Source organism: Protopterus annectens, chromosome 7.part0 (assembly GCF_019279795.1).
Source record: "Protopterus annectens isolate FY-2018-M chromosome 7.part0, PAN1.0, whole genome shotgun sequence".
Taxonomy (NCBI): Eukaryota; Metazoa; Chordata; order Ceratodontiformes; family Protopteridae; genus Protopterus; species Protopterus annectens.
Window position 1 is genome coordinate 1,180,897,123 of NC_056739.1, and position 19,744 is coordinate 1,180,916,866.

The 19,744-nt window shown below is 39.5% G+C and overlaps 1 protein-coding gene across 2 annotated transcripts in view; it reads left to right on the forward strand.

Annotated features, from left to right (window-relative positions):
- The window catches only part of RNF123 (ring finger protein 123), a 4,282,987-nt gene that overhangs the window by 3,995,353 nt on the left and 267,890 nt on the right, over positions 1 to 19,744 (forward strand). For both annotated transcript variants that reach the window (XM_044077780.1, XM_044077781.1), the window contains exon 37: positions 10,162 to 10,256. In XM_044077780.1, the coding sequence (XP_043933715.1) occupies positions 10,162 to 10,256 (95 nt within the window). The remainder of the gene's footprint in view (positions 1 to 10,161; positions 10,257 to 19,744) is intronic.

The following is a 19,744-nucleotide window of genomic DNA, read 5'->3' on the forward strand; positions in this document are numbered from 1 at the left end:
TGACTGTTCCTGCAATTCATATGGATTTACATGTATCGGCAACATATCTAAGCACAATTGCAAATTCTTTTTTGCAAGACCCATTGCTCCTACTACTGTTGGAACTGATTGGGTGTCCTCCATCCACATTGCCGTTGTTTCTGCCTGAAAATCCTGGTATTTTATGACTTTGTTTCTCTCTGTACGTAAGACACTGTAGTCATTGGGTGTAACCATTTCTTTTCATGGACTACTATATCTGGTTTTCTCGCATCTATTTTTTGAACTGTTGGTAATGTGTGATCCCATGTGATACAAACTTCTTCATTTTCTGTAATGCTTTGTAGCTTATGTTTCCAGTGCTTTTTAGCTGCATCAGTATTCTGTTTGCACATTCCCCAGTAAAACAGTCTTGCCTCACATTATTAGGCATTTCAGTATACAGTCCTTCTGCCATTAGTGTATCACAGTTAGCAACAAGATGCTTGACCATTTCCAATTCTGTTTTACAAAACCTACATTTGTCTGTTTCTCCCACATGTTCAGTGGACTTTGTAAACCAGCATGTACATAATCCACTATCTTGGTCTGCCAATATTAACCTTTCATCTTTTGGTTTACATTCACCTCTCCTTAACCATTTCTGCATTCAGTCCTGATCAATATGAGGCTGTTACAAGAGTTTTCCATACTTGCAGCTATATTTATGCATTTTCCACATTTCTTGCCTTCTCTTCTGATCCTTCACCTTATATTCTTTCTTTTGTTTTTTTGGCACATTCAGTTGCTGCTTGATTTTTATCTACTTCTGGTTTGATGTCCATTCCCACTTGACACCAATATGTTTCTTCTAAACTAAACAAGAACATGATCTTAGACTTATTCTCCCCATGTTTTAAAACTTTCACTATGTTTGGGTCTTGTGAGTTCTGCAGATGTGTGCAGTCCTATGATTGCAGATCTGTACTTTTAATGAATTTCGAAGAGGTCCATACCTCCTTCAGGACAGGAAATATATAGTCTTGGTATACACTGATTTTTATAAATCATTTGATGAGCATGAAGCAGCCTTCTTGTTTTCCTGTTCAACCAATCCAACGTGTTTTGGGGCCAATCACTCCAAAATGGTAAGTTAGGACAGGAAAACCAAATTGTTTTATAGCTTGAACTTTGTTCATAGATTTCAGTTCTATTTTCAGTATTAATTTTAGTCTTCTGAAATAGTTTTATTTGTATTTGTTCATATTTTATTGCTGATCCTTCATTAGTTCCCAAATAGTTGTACATTCTCTCTTGCTCAAGTTCTTTTACATCACATTCCTGTCCCAAACTGATATTTTCTTGGTGCTGCCGCTTTCCTGCTTTAAAAGTTGCTTTTGCACATTTATCAAGACCAAATGACATTCTTATATCATCTGAAAAAGTTTTGACCACTTCCAGTTGTGCTTTCAGTTCCTCATCTGATTAACTATGCAGTTTTAAATTAGCCACAAAAAGAAGATGAGAGGTCTTTACATTGTTGTTTTCTGGGAATCAGATTGTAGCCGTAACCTAATCTGTCAAATAGACAGCTTGATGGTTTTAAGGGCAAGACAAAAGAGCAGTAGTGACAGAGACACCCTAGAATATCCCCCTTTGAATTTTTATCCCTTCATTTTTAAGCACTCTTATCCATGAATGTGGAATACCGTCAAATGCTTTTTTGTAGCCTATCCATGCTATACTTAGATTCTTCCCCTTTTCACATTTCTGCAAAACCTTTTTGTGTCATCAATAAATTGCTTAGTTTGTATTTTTCCTTCATATTTATCTGCATATCTTCTAAGTTTTTCTGTCTGTGCTGATACTTTATTATTTGTGATAATTTTCACAATAGATCCTGATTTGTTTTGATACTATGCTTTGCTTTTATCACGTCTAACTTTTGAGTATTTTTGCTGATCGGTTCCCTGTTCTGTACTCTTCTAACAGTGACACTTCTTGTCTTAAGTGCTTTATAGTTTTCTCTATTCAATACTTCTGTAATGGCATTTGATTTCTTCCCTTCCTTTCCCTTTCTGCCCTGTGTTATTGTGGTAAGACTTTATCTGTTCTTAATATAGCTGCACAGTAATATATCCTATTTACTTCTGTTGTATCACATGACTCTCCATGACGAGTCCTATTTACTGCGTTAATTTGTTTTATCAAACCTGTAATTTTTTGGGTTTTATTGACTTTCTGTAGTCGGTTTCTTTCATTGATCTTAATATGTCAGTCCATCTCTATTAAATCAAGAAACTATTCCCTTAGATCATTTTCTTCTAAACTGAGGGCACATTCTTTGTTGTCCATTTCCTGTGGGCATTCTATAGAAAGTTCCAGAGCATCTTCCTGTGCTACATTCTCTTCATTTTCATCCATTGTTCCTCAACATTGACTGCGTCAGAGTTGCCACAGTCTCCTGTTCCTTCCCATGCTGTGCAACTCCAAATGAACTTTTGTATTGATTTCTCATGAAAGGCTCCGAAGTATCTTCATATGGCAACTCATCAGATGTTTCCTTCTCCACTGGTTTCTCCTTAATTTGAAGATCCATTGCTCTAGTCTGATATATATATATATATATATATATATATATATATATATATGTGTGTGTGCGCACCTAGTTGGATAATGCTGATGTCTGACTGGCTAAATGAGATGAAATTTTACTAAATAATAATACATTCAGATCACTAAGCTAAAGTCATGGTTATCTCTCTCAACACTAGTGAATGCTGACTTTCCCCTTTTAAGGGCTTACAAAGTATTACAGTGACATTTCATATATATTTGCTAGACCTTTCATTCCATGGAATGCAGAACAGAAGAAATAGCTGAGACTCCTATTTATTACTGAACTCTTAAACTTTTTTCACTTGACTTATTTGATAAATGCATGGTTGGCCATAACCATTGTACAAGACAAACACACACAGATATATATATTTATATGCACATATACACACATATTTGGATAATCCTGATGTCTGATTGGCTGAATGAGATCTTTTTAACGTTGGTAAGACATAATTTACCACCAGCATATCTGATAACTAAACAACTTAAATATAAGTACAGTAAAGTAAGAAACATCAAATAGCAGTTGCAGTGTGTCCAAGAATTACAATAATATCAGAACAAGATAGTATTAACAATAATCATTTTACTGGTATTAGTTATTGCTCATTAAATATAAGCACTTGCTGCTGATTTAGAGACTGTGAAAAAATACTTGAATGCTTACTCTGTGATTTGTTTTGTTGCTTCTGACTTATCTGAGTGTTTTCTTACCTGTTGTTTTGTACTAGAAGTTGTAGCTAGACCATTTTCTCATTGGTAATCTACTTTTTCTACAGAACAATCCTGTGTTGCTTGTGTTTTTCATACCATCAGACCAATATTCGATAGTCCATTGCTGTACCTTCCTTCTCTCACCCTGGATCTTTGTTTTTTTTTGCAATGTTTTTATCCCAGCATCACAAATGCATATCCACTGTCATCTTTTTTTTATTGGCAGCCTTCTCTCCATAAACATGCAGTATCTTCCACTCTGTCAGTAATATTTTTGTCACAGTTCATTGCTGGTGGAGCAAGAACAACTTTCTGTATTACCCATATATATTACAGCCACTCCTTCATCTCTTCATAGGTGTGTACTAGGCTAATGGCCATTACAAGCCTACCCCAGAAAAGTTGCCCAGGCACCGTGCCAGCTGATGTTAGTGCACAGTGCCCCTATCCAATAGGGCAACTGGAATGATCACTGGAGTGAACTTTGTTACTCATCTTCTCATAAAGGTTTCTCTTGAAGAGGGGCAGCGAGGTGCTCTGCTTGACATGAATGGGAAGCTTATTCCAGAGTATGGGCAGTCTTTGGGAGATTAACTTGTCTCTCTAGCATGTTCTTTTAATTGCGGTAATGAGGTTGTGATCTCTGGAGCATGTGGCGCAGGGGGGGGGGGGGGGTTGGGATTTCTTTAGGTGTAGCATTTCAAGTAGGGCTGGGCCAGACATGGCTTTGTAAGTCAAGCAGAGATCATCTCTAAGTAGGCGATAAGACTGAGAACAGCTGAAGTTTCTGGAGTGTGTGTTTAAAGCCTAGGATCCTTTCTTTGAGGTACTTTTGTGGCCTCTCCAGCTGTTGTAGGTGTCTGGTCAGGTACATGCCAAATGAGGCGTTATATTCGATGATTGGTCTAATGAGGGAATAGTAGAGAGGGATGATGACCTCTTTCTTCCTTGATGTGAAACCTTTGGTTATACGATGTGCCACGTAGAAGGACTTTCTGACCACAGTGGCAATGTGGTGGTCGAAGTTGAAGTGGCTGTCGACCTGGGTGCCCAGATCTCTTATGGCACCTTCAGTGTTCAGTGGGCTCCCATCAACGTGGTAATTCATGGGAACTGAGTTTTTTTTAAAGATGATGATGATGATGCACTTTTTGACATTAAGCTTCAGGCCATGGTTCCGACACCAGTCATTGGTCTCAGAGAGGCCATTTTGTAGGATGTCTGCATTATTTGGGGGAGTTGATAATGACTCCAAGCTTGCAGTCATCAGCAAACTTGGTCAGCCAAAGTCCTTTTGTGTCGGCCTGGACATCTGAGAAGTAGATGCCAAACAGGAGAGGGCCCAGGAATGAGCCCTGTTAGACTCCACTCGTGACTAGTCAACAGTCTGACTTGGAATCTGCAACTTTCACTCTGTGGGTCAAATCTGTGAGCCAATTTGCAACCCACTTAGTGATGTAAGGATTGATGTCTAGTTTGGTGAGTTTATCAATGATACCTGAGTGGGGAATGGTATCAAAGGCCTTGGCCAGGTGAAGGTAGGCTGTATGCACTGCCTTACCCTCATCCACAGCCTTGGTGACTGCCTCGAAGAAGTCAACCAGGTTCAGCAGGCAGGATTTCCCCTTGACAAAGCCAAACTGTATGGGTTGACTAAATCTTAAAGCATGTCCATGATGATGTGCCCCATAACTTCGCATGCCAGATTTGTTAGGCTAATGGGGCGATAGTTCCCAGAGTCTGTAGTTTCTCCCCCTTTATGGAGTGGGATGACTGTAGCAGTGCGCCATTCGTTAGGGACATAGCCTGAGGTAAGGCTGTGATTGAACAGGGTGCACAGATGTGGTGCCAGTTCGTTTTGTAGCTCATGTAGGATGCAGCCAGGGATATCAGTTCTCATGGACGTTGTATTCTTGGCTTTGGACAGTGCATCTTTTACCTGTGCCACAGAAATGGGTACCAGGCTTTCTTCTGGTATTGTGATAGGGCCCTTGGGGGAGGGTAAAGTTGGCACTGAATCTGTCGGCCAGTTTGTTGGCTATATCTGTTGGCTCAGTATAGGAGGTGCCATTGTGCAATAACTCAGAGCAAATCTGGGTATTGCCTTTGAGGTTTTTGATATAGCTATAGAAGGCTTTGTGGTTGTTCTTGGTGTCAGCTGCAATTCTGCCTTCATAGCTGGCTTTAGAGGATTTGATAAGGGATCTCAGCTTTTTGTTTAGACTGATAAGGGAGGTTTTCCAGTCTTGTGACTTCATTTTTTTTTCTGCAACAGTTTCTTCCTTCTGTTGTAGAGTTTATTGATGGCTGGGGACCACCAGATTGGCTTCCGTTTTTTGGAGGAGAGCATCTTAGTTCTGTTTGGTATGGCAAGGTCCATGCATTTATGTACATCCTCGTACAGTGCATTGGTATATGATTCGGCAGTCATGCAGCTATTAAACTGCCAATCATTAATTTACTAATTAAGTTTGCCAAAGTGACTCCCTGTCCCCTCCCCTTTACATTCCTATTAGTTTTACTTATTATGGATGCTTAATTGAACCTCTAAGACCTCAAACCTTCTAGCGGCAAATGTTCAGGTAAGGGCTGTCGTCCATTCCATGAGCTTTAAACATGTCAATATGGACTTCCTTCTTATTAAAGGGGTGAAACTTAGAAGTTTGAAAGCATGTAGCTAGATTGTCATACTTACCCTTGCACAACTGTGGATAACTCTCCACCCAAATTGTTCTCCCATGCTTTGGCAGTGATTGACTTAGGAGATACTGCTGCTGTGGTGTTGGTCTCTTGAAGAGGGTTGATAGCTAGATCCATACTACTTTTCGTAACAGCTCATAGTACCCAGAAGACATGGATGCAAACTGGGACCTTACAGCCAGAAATGATAATGGAGTTGCAATGATATGCATTCCACTAAACTGATAATGGTGTTGCAATGATATGCATTCTCCTCCACTAACTGAAACTCAGCAAGGAAATACAGCTCCTTGACAACTAACTTCTCCACTCATTTTTTAAGTACCTAGCCATCACTGGAAATACTATGCTCGCTCCCTGAAAAAAAACAACTGTTTTTATTTATTTTTGAGTGTGATCTTTTGACTGTCAGCACTACAACACTCGACATTCAGGCAGCCACTGCTATGGTACTTGACATTCAGGAGGTCAGTCTGATGACAAGTTCAAGGTATTTGTAATGGAGTTATTATAGGGTGTTTTGATAGCATTCATCTTAATAATGGTGCTGTGTTAGTATGTTTATCGCATCTGATTAGCGTGTCTATGAGTTGTTTAAAGCCATAAATACTGACATTTGCAGTGAGGGTGTCAGATATAATTTTGAACCAGTCTGTTTAGGATTATCAAAGGTTAAAGCATAATAGATGAAACAAAATCTTATGGAACAAAAAAAGAAGAAATTGTTGAGTGGAAAAGGGTAAAATAGGGAGTATTTGGATAATATGCATGAGTAGAGAAAGGCCAGTGTTAAGTTTTTTTTTTTTTTTTTTTTATAACAACCCCAGAAAAAATATAGATCATCATTGACTTAAGACAACAGAAAATTGAAAGGGATGTTGCCAAACAAAGGAAGGCTATGGATAGTAAAATAACCAAAGATCCTATAGAGGTATTAGAAATATTTTAGAAAATCTATGAAATCTGTATAAAGCAGAGAAATGGAGGAACCAAGAAAAGACACAAATGAAAGAATGTGCATCACACTTTAGTATGCCAAAATTAAAGGAAGATGAGACTCCAGTATTAACAGCTGAGATGGGAGAGAATGAGATAAAATGGTGATGCTTAATCCATCAACAGGGAAGATGCCAGGAACAAATAGTATTCCTGTGGAAATTTGGAAATTAGAAGGGAAAAAAGTGATAAAGAGCTGGAGGGTTTTACTTAAAAACATTTTAAAAGGATGGAGAGTACCAGTATCTTGGAAGAAAGCTGTAATGGCTGTCATACTCAAAGAGGGCAAAGACCTTTTAAATCCAATTTCATGTAGACCACATTCAGTTCTGAACCATGATTATAAAGTGTTTATGTCTGTAGTAGATAAGAGAATGGCTAAGGTGTTGCCAAAATTGATAGGTATATGTGGTTTTATGGTGGGTTAGACAAACCTTTGTTAACATTAACAGAACAATGATGATTCATAGGGAAGCAAAGTGCAAGAGGACCACCATTATGGTTGGTAGATCTTGATGCAGTTAAGGCATTTGATAGACTTAACTGGGATTTTATTATTAGGGTAATGACAGCATTCACTTTTCCAGATAGAATATTAGAGTTAATTCAGAAACCATATAAAGGGTCAAAGGCAAAAATCAAGGTAGGAGGGCTCGTCTCTGACAATCTGGGCTTGAATAAAGGAATCAACAAGAGGAAACTTCAGACTCAGGGAACGCAAATTGGTTTAGTTGCAAGCAACACAAAGCTTTTGGGTGTGCACTCTTCAGTGTGAACATAATAGAAAAAAAAAAAGTTAACATTCCATATTAAAATAATAATGATACCTTGGATCTGTAATGCACAATAAGCTCCAGAGCCAGAAACCGGAAAATAAAAAGAATCTTTATTAATACAATATACATTAAGCACTTTTGTACCTCTTAACTATTTACGGAACTTCAACAGAACAGTTTACTACTAAAACACAACCCTTATATACAGGAAATACCACAAATCAATTTCATTTGTTAATTGATGCTTAACAGTGTAAAAATAAACGTTTACACCTCTTTCCTAAAAAATAAAAACATTTCAAACACATTCATATTACTCAATAAATATAATGCTTATAAATTCAAAGCTCTTTTCTTCAAAATAGGTAATAAAGAAAGATATTCATTTAACCTTGGGGGTAAACGGGAGTTTAACTTAACAATCCATTGGAATTCTTATATATAAATTATAAAATGTTTAGGATCCTTACATGAATGTCTGTATAAATATTTTCATACTTGAGATAGACTTCAGTGAAATTTTCCACAGGTAAAATAGCTGTCAGCATGGCATATCTTGACTTGGCAATATTTGCCCACTCTTCCTTGCAATAGCGCTCCAAATCTGTCAGATTGCGAGGGCATCTCTTGTGCACAGCCCTCCTCAGGTCACCCCACAGATTTTCTGTTGGATTTAGGTCTGGGCTCTTGTTGGGCCATTCCAGAAATTTAATTTTCTTCTGGTGAAGCCATTCTTTTGTTGATTTGGATGTATGCTTGGGGTCATTGTCTTGTTGAAAGGTGAAATTCCTCTTCATCTACAGCTTTCTAGCAGACGCCTGAAGGTTTTGGGCTAAAAGTGGCTGGTATTTGGAACTGTTCATAATTCCCTCCACCTACCATAAAGTCCCAGTTCCAGCTGAAAAAAAGCAACCCCAAAGCATGATACTGCCACCACCTTGCTCCACTGTGGGGATGGTGTTCTTTTGGTGATGCAAAGTGTTGTTTTTGTGCCAAACATACCTTTTGGAATTGTGGCCAAAAAGTTCAACCTTGGTCTCATCAGACCATAATACATTTTCCCACATGCTTTTGGGAGACTTGATGTATTGTTTTGCAAATTTTAGACAGGCCTGGATTTTTTTCTTTGTGTAAGAAAAGGCTTCCATCTTGCAACCCTACCCCATAGTCCAGACATATGGAGAATACGGGAGATTGTTGTCACATGTAGTACACAGACGAGTACTTGCCAGAAATTTCTGCAGTTCTTTTAGTGTTGCTGTAGGTCTCTTGGCAGCATCCCTGACCAGTTTTATCTTGTCTTTTCATCAGTTTTGGAGGGACTTCCAGTTCTTTGCAACGTCACTGTTGTCCCATATTTTCTCCACTTTTTGATGACTGTCTTCACTGTGTTCCACGGTATATCCAACGCTGTGGAAATTTTTTTGTACCCTTCTCCTGGCTGATACCTTTCAACAATGAGATCCCTTTGATGCTTTGTAAGCTCTCTGTAAACCATGGCTTTTGCTGTAGCAGGCAACTGAGTAAATGTCAGGAAAATCCTACTAGGACAGCTGAACTTTATTTGGGGTTAATCAGAGTCTCTTTAATTGATGGCAGGTGTGTACCCAAGAAGACTGAATGCTGTAATTAAATCAAAAGGTGCTTCAACAAAGTAATAGTTTAAGGGTGTGCACACTTATGCAACCAGCTTATTGTACATTTTTTATTTTTTTTATATTTTTCCCCTAACTAATTTGTTTGTTTTTCAATTGAATTATACAGGTTATAGGTCACATTAAAGGTGGGAAAAGTTTTGAAATGATTTATTGTGGTCTCATTTTTTTATATCACAAAATCCTGACATTTTAACAGGGATGTGTACACTTTTTATATCCACTGTATATGAAAAAAATCAAAATGTATTAGCATAGTTGAATTCTGTCATTTTGATGAGCATATTATGTGCGTCTGTTATATGTTTTGGACTGAATGGATTTAGCACTGTGCTGTTCCTTCAAGACTTAAAAAATGTTTTGAATACCCAGATTACACTTGCATGGAAAATCAGGGTCTATATCTTAAGAGCGAAAGTTCAAAAGAACGAATGCTGTTATGATCGAAAATGCCGGACATTGAAATGCTTTTTCTGGGGTCTCAGTACAGTAAGGATAGGAATATTTGCCCTTTCCTCACTGTAGTGCTACCTCGGAGTTGGAATATACATTTAGTGTGAGGGGGCGCAGCCCCCCACATTATAAAGTTCGATGTTTGTCCTTTTTCGATGTTTGAACGTTTGCTCTTTTGAACTTTCGCTCTTATGATAAAGACAAGGAAAATCATATTTGTTTTTGAGTATTACTTGTATTCAGATGTAGCCAGTGCCAGTGATGTCTTTCTTTTGTTTTGTTTTTAGATACTGAATATATCAGTCTAGAGGAGCTGGCCAAGGTAGAGAAAATGAGTGTGCTATTGATGGAATCGTCAAAGCAGGCAGCTGCCACTGCGTTGGTAAGAAACACTATGTGAAAGGCTTAAGGCCTTGTCTGTACTGTTTCAAGTGGTTCCAGTCCCTGTTGAATAGTGGTCAGTCTGTGGTGTGGCATTCTTTTATATAGATGAAGATTACAGCAATCAGGAGCCACACTGACTTTATGATTTTTGGGAGTGTCCCAACTTAAATAAATGAAAGTAATAGGGAGGTCACAGTAGTTGAGAACATAGATACTAGGTCCTCCAAAGTAGGTTTATTTGTTCGTGCTGCTTGTGAAGCTTTTGAATTTTGGGAAGACAAGCTACAAGTCTGTTTTTTTAACACCTTTATTGAATTATCACTTGTGACATAGGCAAATTTACATTTATATCAAAGTAATCAAACTGTATTAAAAAGTTCACGTTTACAAGCATTATACTTCACATACATCGATAACCTAAGCAACCTCACATAAATTATTCAATTCCTGCCCATTTTTAAACAAGAAACATTTTTATTAAACTATCACTTACGACAGAGGCAATCGTGCATTTATATAACTGAAAACAAACCACACCGATACAATCCTAGCTGCAAGCATTTTACATCACAAACCATATTGACACACTCCCAGATGCAAACATTAGACATCACTTATAATCAACCCAGTCATTTTCAGTCAAACATGACATAGCACATTTAGTAAGTCCTGCTTTCTTTTAAACCTCATGGCTTTGTTTGACCTCTACTCCTTCCTGCTCCAAAAAATTTCAAACATAGTTTTAGTATAGTCAGGCACACTGATGTTCCACTCACCAGGCTAAACAAGGAAATAGTTACTGTCAGCTGCCTGTCAGGTGCCAGGATCCGCCACATAACGCACGCACTCAGGTCACTCCACAACAAGTACAAATATGACTCTGTCATTGTCCATGTTGGTGTGAATGACCTGAGACGTACCTCCCTGGACTACATGAAGAGAGACATACAGGAGCTCTCTGATCTTGTAGCCCAGGCCGGTATGACCGTAGCCCTGAGTAGCATCCTGCCATCACCCAGAATGACACCGCAGTACAAGGACAAAATGATTGACTTTAACAATTGGCTAAGCTTCTGGTGTCATTCTAACAGAATCCAGTATCTGTCTGCCTGGGGTGACATGATCGACAGACCATGCTGCTTTGCCAGAGATGGCCTGCACCTGTCGCCCTTGGGATTCTGGATACTGGCAAAGGCTCTTGCCACCTGTATAGTGCCTTTTTTAGGCAAGGTTCAAATGACAAATTCACCACCGTAACAGGTACAAGCAAGCAGAATCTGAGGGTAATGCTACTCAATGCTAGAAGTCTAAACCTCAAAATGCACTCACTCGAGGCACTCCTTAAAATGGAGAACATTGACATGTGTGCAGTGACAGAGACCTGGTTCAAAGCTCCAGAGAGCACCCCTGCATTACCAGGCTATAATTCATACCACACCTTTCGGCCACCAAACCCAGACCGAAACACTAAAGGTGGAGGCGTGTCCATATTCATTAAGGATATTCACACCTCTAAGCTAGTTGCTCAGCATAATGCATCCGAGATTATCCAAGTTCAACTAAATCTGGGCAAAACCGCAATCCAGATTGTAGTTTGCTACAGACCCCCCACCATGCCCCAGGATTCCCACTCCTCTTTTCTTGATACACTGGAAAATATTAAGGTACAACCCAACACTCTAATAATGGGTGATTTCAACTACCCTACCATTAACTGGGAAAACTACTCATGTACCAACTCTTTTGCTCAACGTTTTCTGGAAATCATCAATTCCAACACCTTGGATCAACTTATCCACATCCCCACCAGGGGCAGCAATATCCTAGACCTGGTCATCACCAACATAGGTGACCGGTGTTCCACACCAGAGGTCAGCTCCTTGTTGGTCAGATCCAACCATAAGCTAATCACCCTAGACATCCACATCCTGCTCCCACCCCCATTAGGAAAACAACCATAAAAAATTTCTCCAAAGCCAATTTCACGCTTTTTAAGACAGAAGTGGCAAACTTCACGACACCTATGCAGATGGACAATAGAGGTATGACTGCTGAATCCTACACAAATGCACTTTATAAGCACTTACACGAGTGCATGGATCGTGCTATCCCTAACAGAACTAAGATGCTATCCTCCAAAAAAAGGAAGCCAATCTGGTGGTCTTCTGCCATAAACAAACTCTACAACAGAAGAAAGAAACTGTTGCAGAAAAGAGTAAAATCCCACGATTGGAGGAACTCCCTGATCAGCCTCAGTAAGAAGCTGAGATCGCTCATAAAATCCTCCAAAGCTAGTTATGAAAGCAAAATTGCCACTGATTCTAAAGACAACCACAAAGCATTCTATAGCTATGTCAAAAATCTCAATGGCAACACTCAGATCTGCTCTGAGTTACAGCACAATGACACTAAATATACAGAACCAACTGATATTGCCAACATCCTGGCAGATAGGTTCAGTGCTAACTTTACCCCCCCTCTCACCCCGTAAAGGGCCCATCTTTATACCGGAAGAATGCAAAGTTCCTGTAATCACGGCTGCACAGGTAAAAACCTCACTCTCCAAAGCCGAGAACACAGCATCCATGGGACCTGACAACATCCCAGGCTGCCTTCTACATGAACTACAGAATGAACTGGCACCCTACCTAAGTACCATGTTCAATCATAGCCTCACCTCAGGCTTTGTGCCCATTGAATGGCGCACCGCAACAGTTATCCCACTCTACAAAGGGGGGGGCCACAACAGACCCCGGCAACTACCGCTCCATTAGCCTGACGAGCCTCGTCTGTAAGGCCATGGAACGTATCATCATGGAACTCATAAACAAAGACATTGGAGATCTCCAAACTCTGGATCCCACACAGTTCTGGTTTGTAAAAGGCAGATCATGTCTCCTAAACCTGATAGAATTCTTTGAAGTAGTCACCAAAGCCATAGATGAGGGTAAGGTGATTCACGCAGCCTATCTAGATCTCGCCAAGGCGGTTGACACCATCCCCCACTCTGGAATTATAGATAAACTCACTAAACTAGGTATAAATTCCTATGTCACAAGATGGGTTGCCAACTGGCTTACTGACAGAACCCACACTGTGAAAGTAGCAGACTCCAAATCAGACTTCAGACCAGTGACAAGTGGAGTACCACAGGGTTCAGTCCTGGGTCCTCTCCTGTTTGGTATTTACTTCTCTGAAGTACAGACTAACACAGAAGGACTTTGGCTAACTAAATTCACAGATGACTGAAAACTAGGAGCCATAATCGAAACTCCTAACGATGTGGATATTCTACAAAAGGGCCTCACTGAGACAGATGCCTGGTGTCAAAGACATGGTCTCAAGCTCATTGCCAAAAAGTGCATTGTCATCCCCTTTGGTAAAAACTCTGTACCCATGAACTACCACATAGGCGGTAGTCTACTTAACACCGAAAGTGTGATAAGAGACCTTGGGACACAGGTGGACAGTAGTCTCTCCTTTGATGATAACATTGCCACAGTGGTCAGGAAATCCTTCTACGTGGCACACCTCATCACAAAAGGTTTCTCATCCAGAAAAAAAGAGGTCATTGTTCCCCTCTACTCATCACTCATTAGACCCATTATAGAGTACAACGCCCCTTTTGGTATGTACCTCACAAGACATCTACAACAACTGGAAAGACTGCAAAAATACCTCACAAAGAGGATTACTGGCCTCAAACAGATGCAGACCGTCTCAAAAAACTCCAGCTTTACGTGTCGCATATCGCCTACTCAGAGGTGATCTCTGCCTAACTTACAAAGCTATGTCAAACCCAGAGCTGTTGGACATGCTCCACTGAAAGAAATCCCAATCCCTCCGAACTACACACTCTAGTGACCTAAACCTTGTCACCACAATAAACAGAACATGCTGGAGGGATAGATTCCTGTCCCAGAGACTTCCCATACTCTGGAACAGACTACCTATCTATGTCTACCAGAGCTCCTCATTAGCACTCTTCAAGATAAATCTTGATGATTAGATGGGTAATAGGAAATTCACCCCGGGGATCACTTCTGTGGTTCTGCTTGACAGGGGCACAGGAAAATAATTTTCTTGGGTGGTGAAAGCCAGGGTACCTTTTTGGCTAGGCTTGTATAGGCCCTAGGGCCAATAGACTAGTACCTACCTATGAACCTATGTGACATTTTTGTCATACTTGTCATATGGTCCTGTGGAGCAGTACAGCCACAGTGATGTTAGGGAGGATTTTTGAAGACTTCATGAAAAAAAATATAAAAAGGGGAACTGATTTGGTGAGGTTGGATATTTTTTATCACTTTTCTTTTACCATTGATAAGAATTGTTAACTTTCTAAGAATTTTTTTAAGAATTAATCTTCTCTCTGACTAAAACTAAGGCAGAACTAGATTGTACTCAGTCTATAAATTTTATGGAAGACTAACAGTGGCATGCCAGACATCAGTACTAGTGTTAACAAGTTTACAGCTGCCTTTAAAAGTGCCAATTTATTTTTTCTGTTGTTGGCTGGGTAGAAGTCCTTTACCACCATGGCTCAAACTTCATTAATACTTTGACAGTAGTCATTAAATGGTCCTGTTCTTTACTTAATTCTGATCTGTTAATGGCAATTTAGTAGATGCATTTTACTCATCGGGAAAATATTTGCATTTAGAATCCTTTATTTTTCCCCTTTTTCTGCTTCATGCTTTTCCTGCCATCCCAGTGACCCTGCCCATAACCAGGTCTGCCACCTCCTTCTTCCACTCCCAGACTTCCTCTGACTCAAGGCCGGGGATGGTATGGATCTTAAGGGCATCCTAGGGGGATCATACTGATGAATGCTTCTGCTAGGGGGGTTTATAGTTAATGACCTACCCTTGTCCACCCCCCCCCCCCAATATTTTCATCTATTCTATCTGAAGGCAACTGTTTGGACCACACTTCCCTTCAGGGAGTGCCTTGACAAATGCCTTCCCTCCCTACCAGTTCATCAGATACCCACGCTCTTAACTTAACCTGGGTCACCTGAACAATGTTAGGGCTTTATCCCTTAATTACATGGTGTTGGTTGCATGGGGAATCTTTAAGCAGTATGGCTGATCGTACATCTCAGACTTCTTTGCTATGATTGTATAGTAAACAATGTGTAATCTGTGGCCTTAAGGTTTGGAACATGTAAACTAAATGTTGCTTCTGTTTACCGTGCACTACAAAGACATGTAGAGTATGACTGTTTGATTCCTAGTTTTTAATGCCGGTATTTTAAGTACAGTTCTGTAAGAGGTTGGTAGCTACTGCTGCTCATCAGTATGCACAGGAATGGATAAAACTACAAGGAGAAGGAGGTATAAAACTAAAAACAGGGACATGTAGAAATTTAAAGTCACTGACCTTGTGTGTTGAATAAATTAAGTGTAATTCTGAACTGCAAGTGGCTATTAAAAAACAGTTGCTGTAAGAAAGAAATCAGCAGTCTTTCTGCCAATGCATTTGAGTCAGGAATGTGTGGTCATTGTGGGAGTAATGTCAAAGTTGAGGTAATGACATCAATATGCCAATGTAGCTGCCTCAACTCTAGTGATAGCTCCAGGAAGCAGTAGGACAACAAAGGTGGCAGAGTGTTTGAGAACCACTGTAGTTTAGACTTCTGATTCTGGTGTGGATAACATTATCGATAGCAGACCATTCAGACAAAGCACTATTAATTTAAATCAACCAGTTGTTTTTGGTTGGTAATAGAGGCAGTAGAAATGCCAGAGGATTTTCCTCAGGGGCATAAGAAGTAAAGACGAGTACAGTTAAGCATAGTGTTAAATATTCAACGTTTGCCTCAGAATTTGCTTTACTTTGTTCTAATTTGTTTTCTGGAACACTTGGAGGCAACCATTTCAGTTGTGTCTTTTCAGATAGAATTTGTTGACTCAAATTTATTCCTTGAAATCTTTCCGAAGATGTACAAGCTTTATTCTGACTACTGCAAAATAATATGAAAACTACATATTTCCAGCTTTTTTTAAATGTATGATGGCAATAACATTAACACTGATAATCTGAATAGTGTTTTTCATATTTGTTATGTCATATTCAGTGTTACAATTATTTTGAGAGCAACAACAGTTCAAAACTGTGGGTTTGAAGCAGTATTTTAGAAACTTGGGATTTAAACAGATTCAGTGCACAGTACCAAATTAGAAAAGTAGGTTCATTCCCACATTTCTTGATGGCTAGTTAAATGATTTCCATGAAGTTATCAGTTAGGACAAGTGAAATAATTCAGTAAAGTAATAGGATAAAATAAGGAGGTGTGGCTGGTGTAGGTACTACTTCACATTTAGTAGTGTTACAAAGCACAAGCCCAGAGATCCAAGTACCTTACAGTCCATTGGGTGTATGATAATATCTGTACCATGGACAAGACAAGTGCCTTATTGCACTTATACAACAGGCCTCAGCAGTTTTTTTTCAGCTCAGATTTCATGATTATTTGTTGTTGATTGATAATTATGTGTTTTCTAGTGAATTTTTCTATGCAAAATAATTCCTCTACCCTTTTAAACTAAATGATTGTTATGCGTGATTATAACTTTTACAACTATGGAGTTTTAATATGATATTTTTAGTGTAGCCATTTTGTGAAGTATTCTGCCAGTCTTAGTTAAGTGCTACATTTATCTCACTTTCTGTTTTTATGTGTTTATTTTCTTACGGGTTTTACTATTTTTTTCTAAGCATAACTGGCTTTTATGACATGCTCAGAAAATTACTTTGTCACATCCTGGTAGTTACATGGCCACAGTGTTCAAAGAATCGTGTTCATGTTGCACCACTGTACTGAAATTTTATAACTGTATTCTTTCTTTATTTATTTACCGGGAAATTCCAAATGGACATGGAGTTTCTTTTTCAGTGGAGGCCCGGGGTAAAAAGTTCCACAAATAAATGAGTAACATACATGAGTAAATTGAGTTTACAGTAAAGAACATGACATACAATAAAAAAAAAAAAGCTATGGGTGCACGTAAAAATAACAAAGAAACAATACTTAAGAAAACCTGAGTGATTAGTAGATGTAGGCTTAGGAATATCTGACTAAATGTTCAAGTAGTACATAAGGTCTAATTTGCTCAGTAGCAGCTAATAAAACTTCAGACAGATGTGCCTTTTTTTTTTTTTTTTTTTTTTTTTTTTTGTTAGTCGGGATTAGAACAAGGGCAGAGCCAGTGCATTGTTAGGTGAAACTTAAGTGCAGTCTTGAAGAGACTGCTGGAAGGTAGCGTGGTTATAGAGGGGGGGAGGTTGTTCCATAGTTTGGATATGGCACAGGAGAATAAAGCTTCTCCTGCTGAGTTTTTGGCTTTGATGATAAGGAGTAGATTTTTGCTGCTGGAGCGTAGGAGTCTAGAGGGGTAGCAGGGTTGGAGAAGGTTTTGAAGTGATGGAATTTTGTGAGGATGGTTTACTAGTCTGTGGGCAAATGAGAGTTGATTCAGGTGAAGGAGTTGTGGGAGTTCAAGACAGTCTAGTTCCCTAAGTGAGATACAGCGGTGGCTGCGATAGGATCCACATGTAACAAATTTTTCGATTTTATCGTAGCAGGCCTCGAGCCTGTTTATGTCACACTGTCTAAGGTTGGTAAGTACTGGAGAAGCTTAGAGTAATTTGGAGATTAGTTGGGAATTGGCAATGGAAGTTCTGGCTGTCTTGGTTAGGTATTGTTTCTTTCTATACAATGCACCAAGTTTATTGTGTACTTTTTTATGATGAGAGAGACCGCAATCTCAAATTTGACGTCCACCTATCCCCACTCCAAGGAGTTTGGTGTGATCTGATGGGGAGATGATGGCGTTGTCTTTGGCAAGAATATTGAAGTGGGGGGATGTTTGAATAGATTTGGAGGGTTGGAAGATAAGGAGTTTGGTTTTGCTAGGATTGAGTAGAAGCTGGGCATTGAATAGCCAGCTTTCTACTGATGAGAATGACTCTTGCGTGATCTTTTGGAGATCTGGTAAGATGAGGGCAGAGCAGATAAGGGTGGAGTCATCTGCATATTTTATGAGAGAAGCATGTTTGGTGGAGGTATGTAGGTTGTTGGTGAATAGGGAGAATAGTAGGGGTCCAAGGATGGAGCCTTGGGGAACACCAAGAGTAACTGGAAGACGAGGAGATAGGTCATCCTTCCAAACAGATTGTTGGTGGCCAGTCAGATAGCTGTATAGGAAAAGGAAAGATTAGTGAGAACAGAGAGTATTTTGTGAGATACAATTTCAAAAGCCTTTGTTAGATCCAGAAATATAGCAGAGAAGAACAAGCCATTGTTTCTATGATGAAGGATAGTGTTGGTGAAAGAGAGCAAGGTGGAGTAGTACTATGGTATGGCCTGAAGTCATGTTGGGTTTTGGAGATGAGATTATTAGCTAGGAGGTAGTTTAGGACCTGAGAATTAATGCATTTCTTAAGTATCTTGGAGAGTGGGGAAAGGTTGGTGGAGGAGCCTCCTTTGTGGAGTGAAATGATGTGTGATACTTTCCACGGCAAGGGTACATAGCTTTCCATATGAAAATAAATAAAATATAACAGATTATAAAAGTACAGTGTGAGTCAGTTAAAAGAACAAAAACATAAAGTTAACAAAGGCAGACACAGCGACAACACAAACTGGATAAGAACACACCCAGAGGTAATGAATCCAATAAAAGTTTTAGTAAACTCCAAGCAGCACAAAACGTAATGTAAAGCGCTTTTCGTCTGGTCGATTCACCAGACTTTTTCAGATAAAAAACTTTTTTTTACATGTTTATGTATTATCTACTAAGGCTCCTCAACTTAAGAATACAAGAAATGGACAATGGAAATAGATATGTAAAAAAGTTTTTTATAATAGGTTCATAGGTTCATAGGTTTATACTAGGCTATCTGCCCTAAGGCATTTATAAGCCTAGCCCAAATTTTTGTGGCTTACGCCACCCCTTATATGAAAAAATACTGTGCCCATTAGTTTGTTGTGCCTCTGTCCAGCAGTGACACAGAGATGATTCCCGGGGTAAACCTACGATCTCCCATCCACAGGTCTAGATTTCTCTTGAACAGAGTCAGCGAGGTGCTCTGCCTCACATGGACCGGGATTTTATTCCACAGCATAGGGAGTCTCTGAGTGATAAATCTATCCCTCCAGCACGCCCTATTTATATCCGTGCTAAGGTTTAAGTCGCTTGCTCTAGTGGTTTTGGTGGATTTGGATTTTTTGAGGTGGAGCATGTCCATTAATTCCGGGTTGGACATGGCCTTGTATGTCAGGCACATGTCACCTCTGAGCAGACAGTATGTGACTGAATAGAGCTGGAGTTTCTTCAATCTGGCAGCATATGACAGATTTTGGAGTCCCTTTATCCTTTTGGTGAGGAACTTTTGGGGTCTCTCCAATTGCTGCAGATGTCTGGTGAGATACATCCCGAATGGGGCATTGTACTCGATCATTGGTCTGATAAGTGAAGAGTA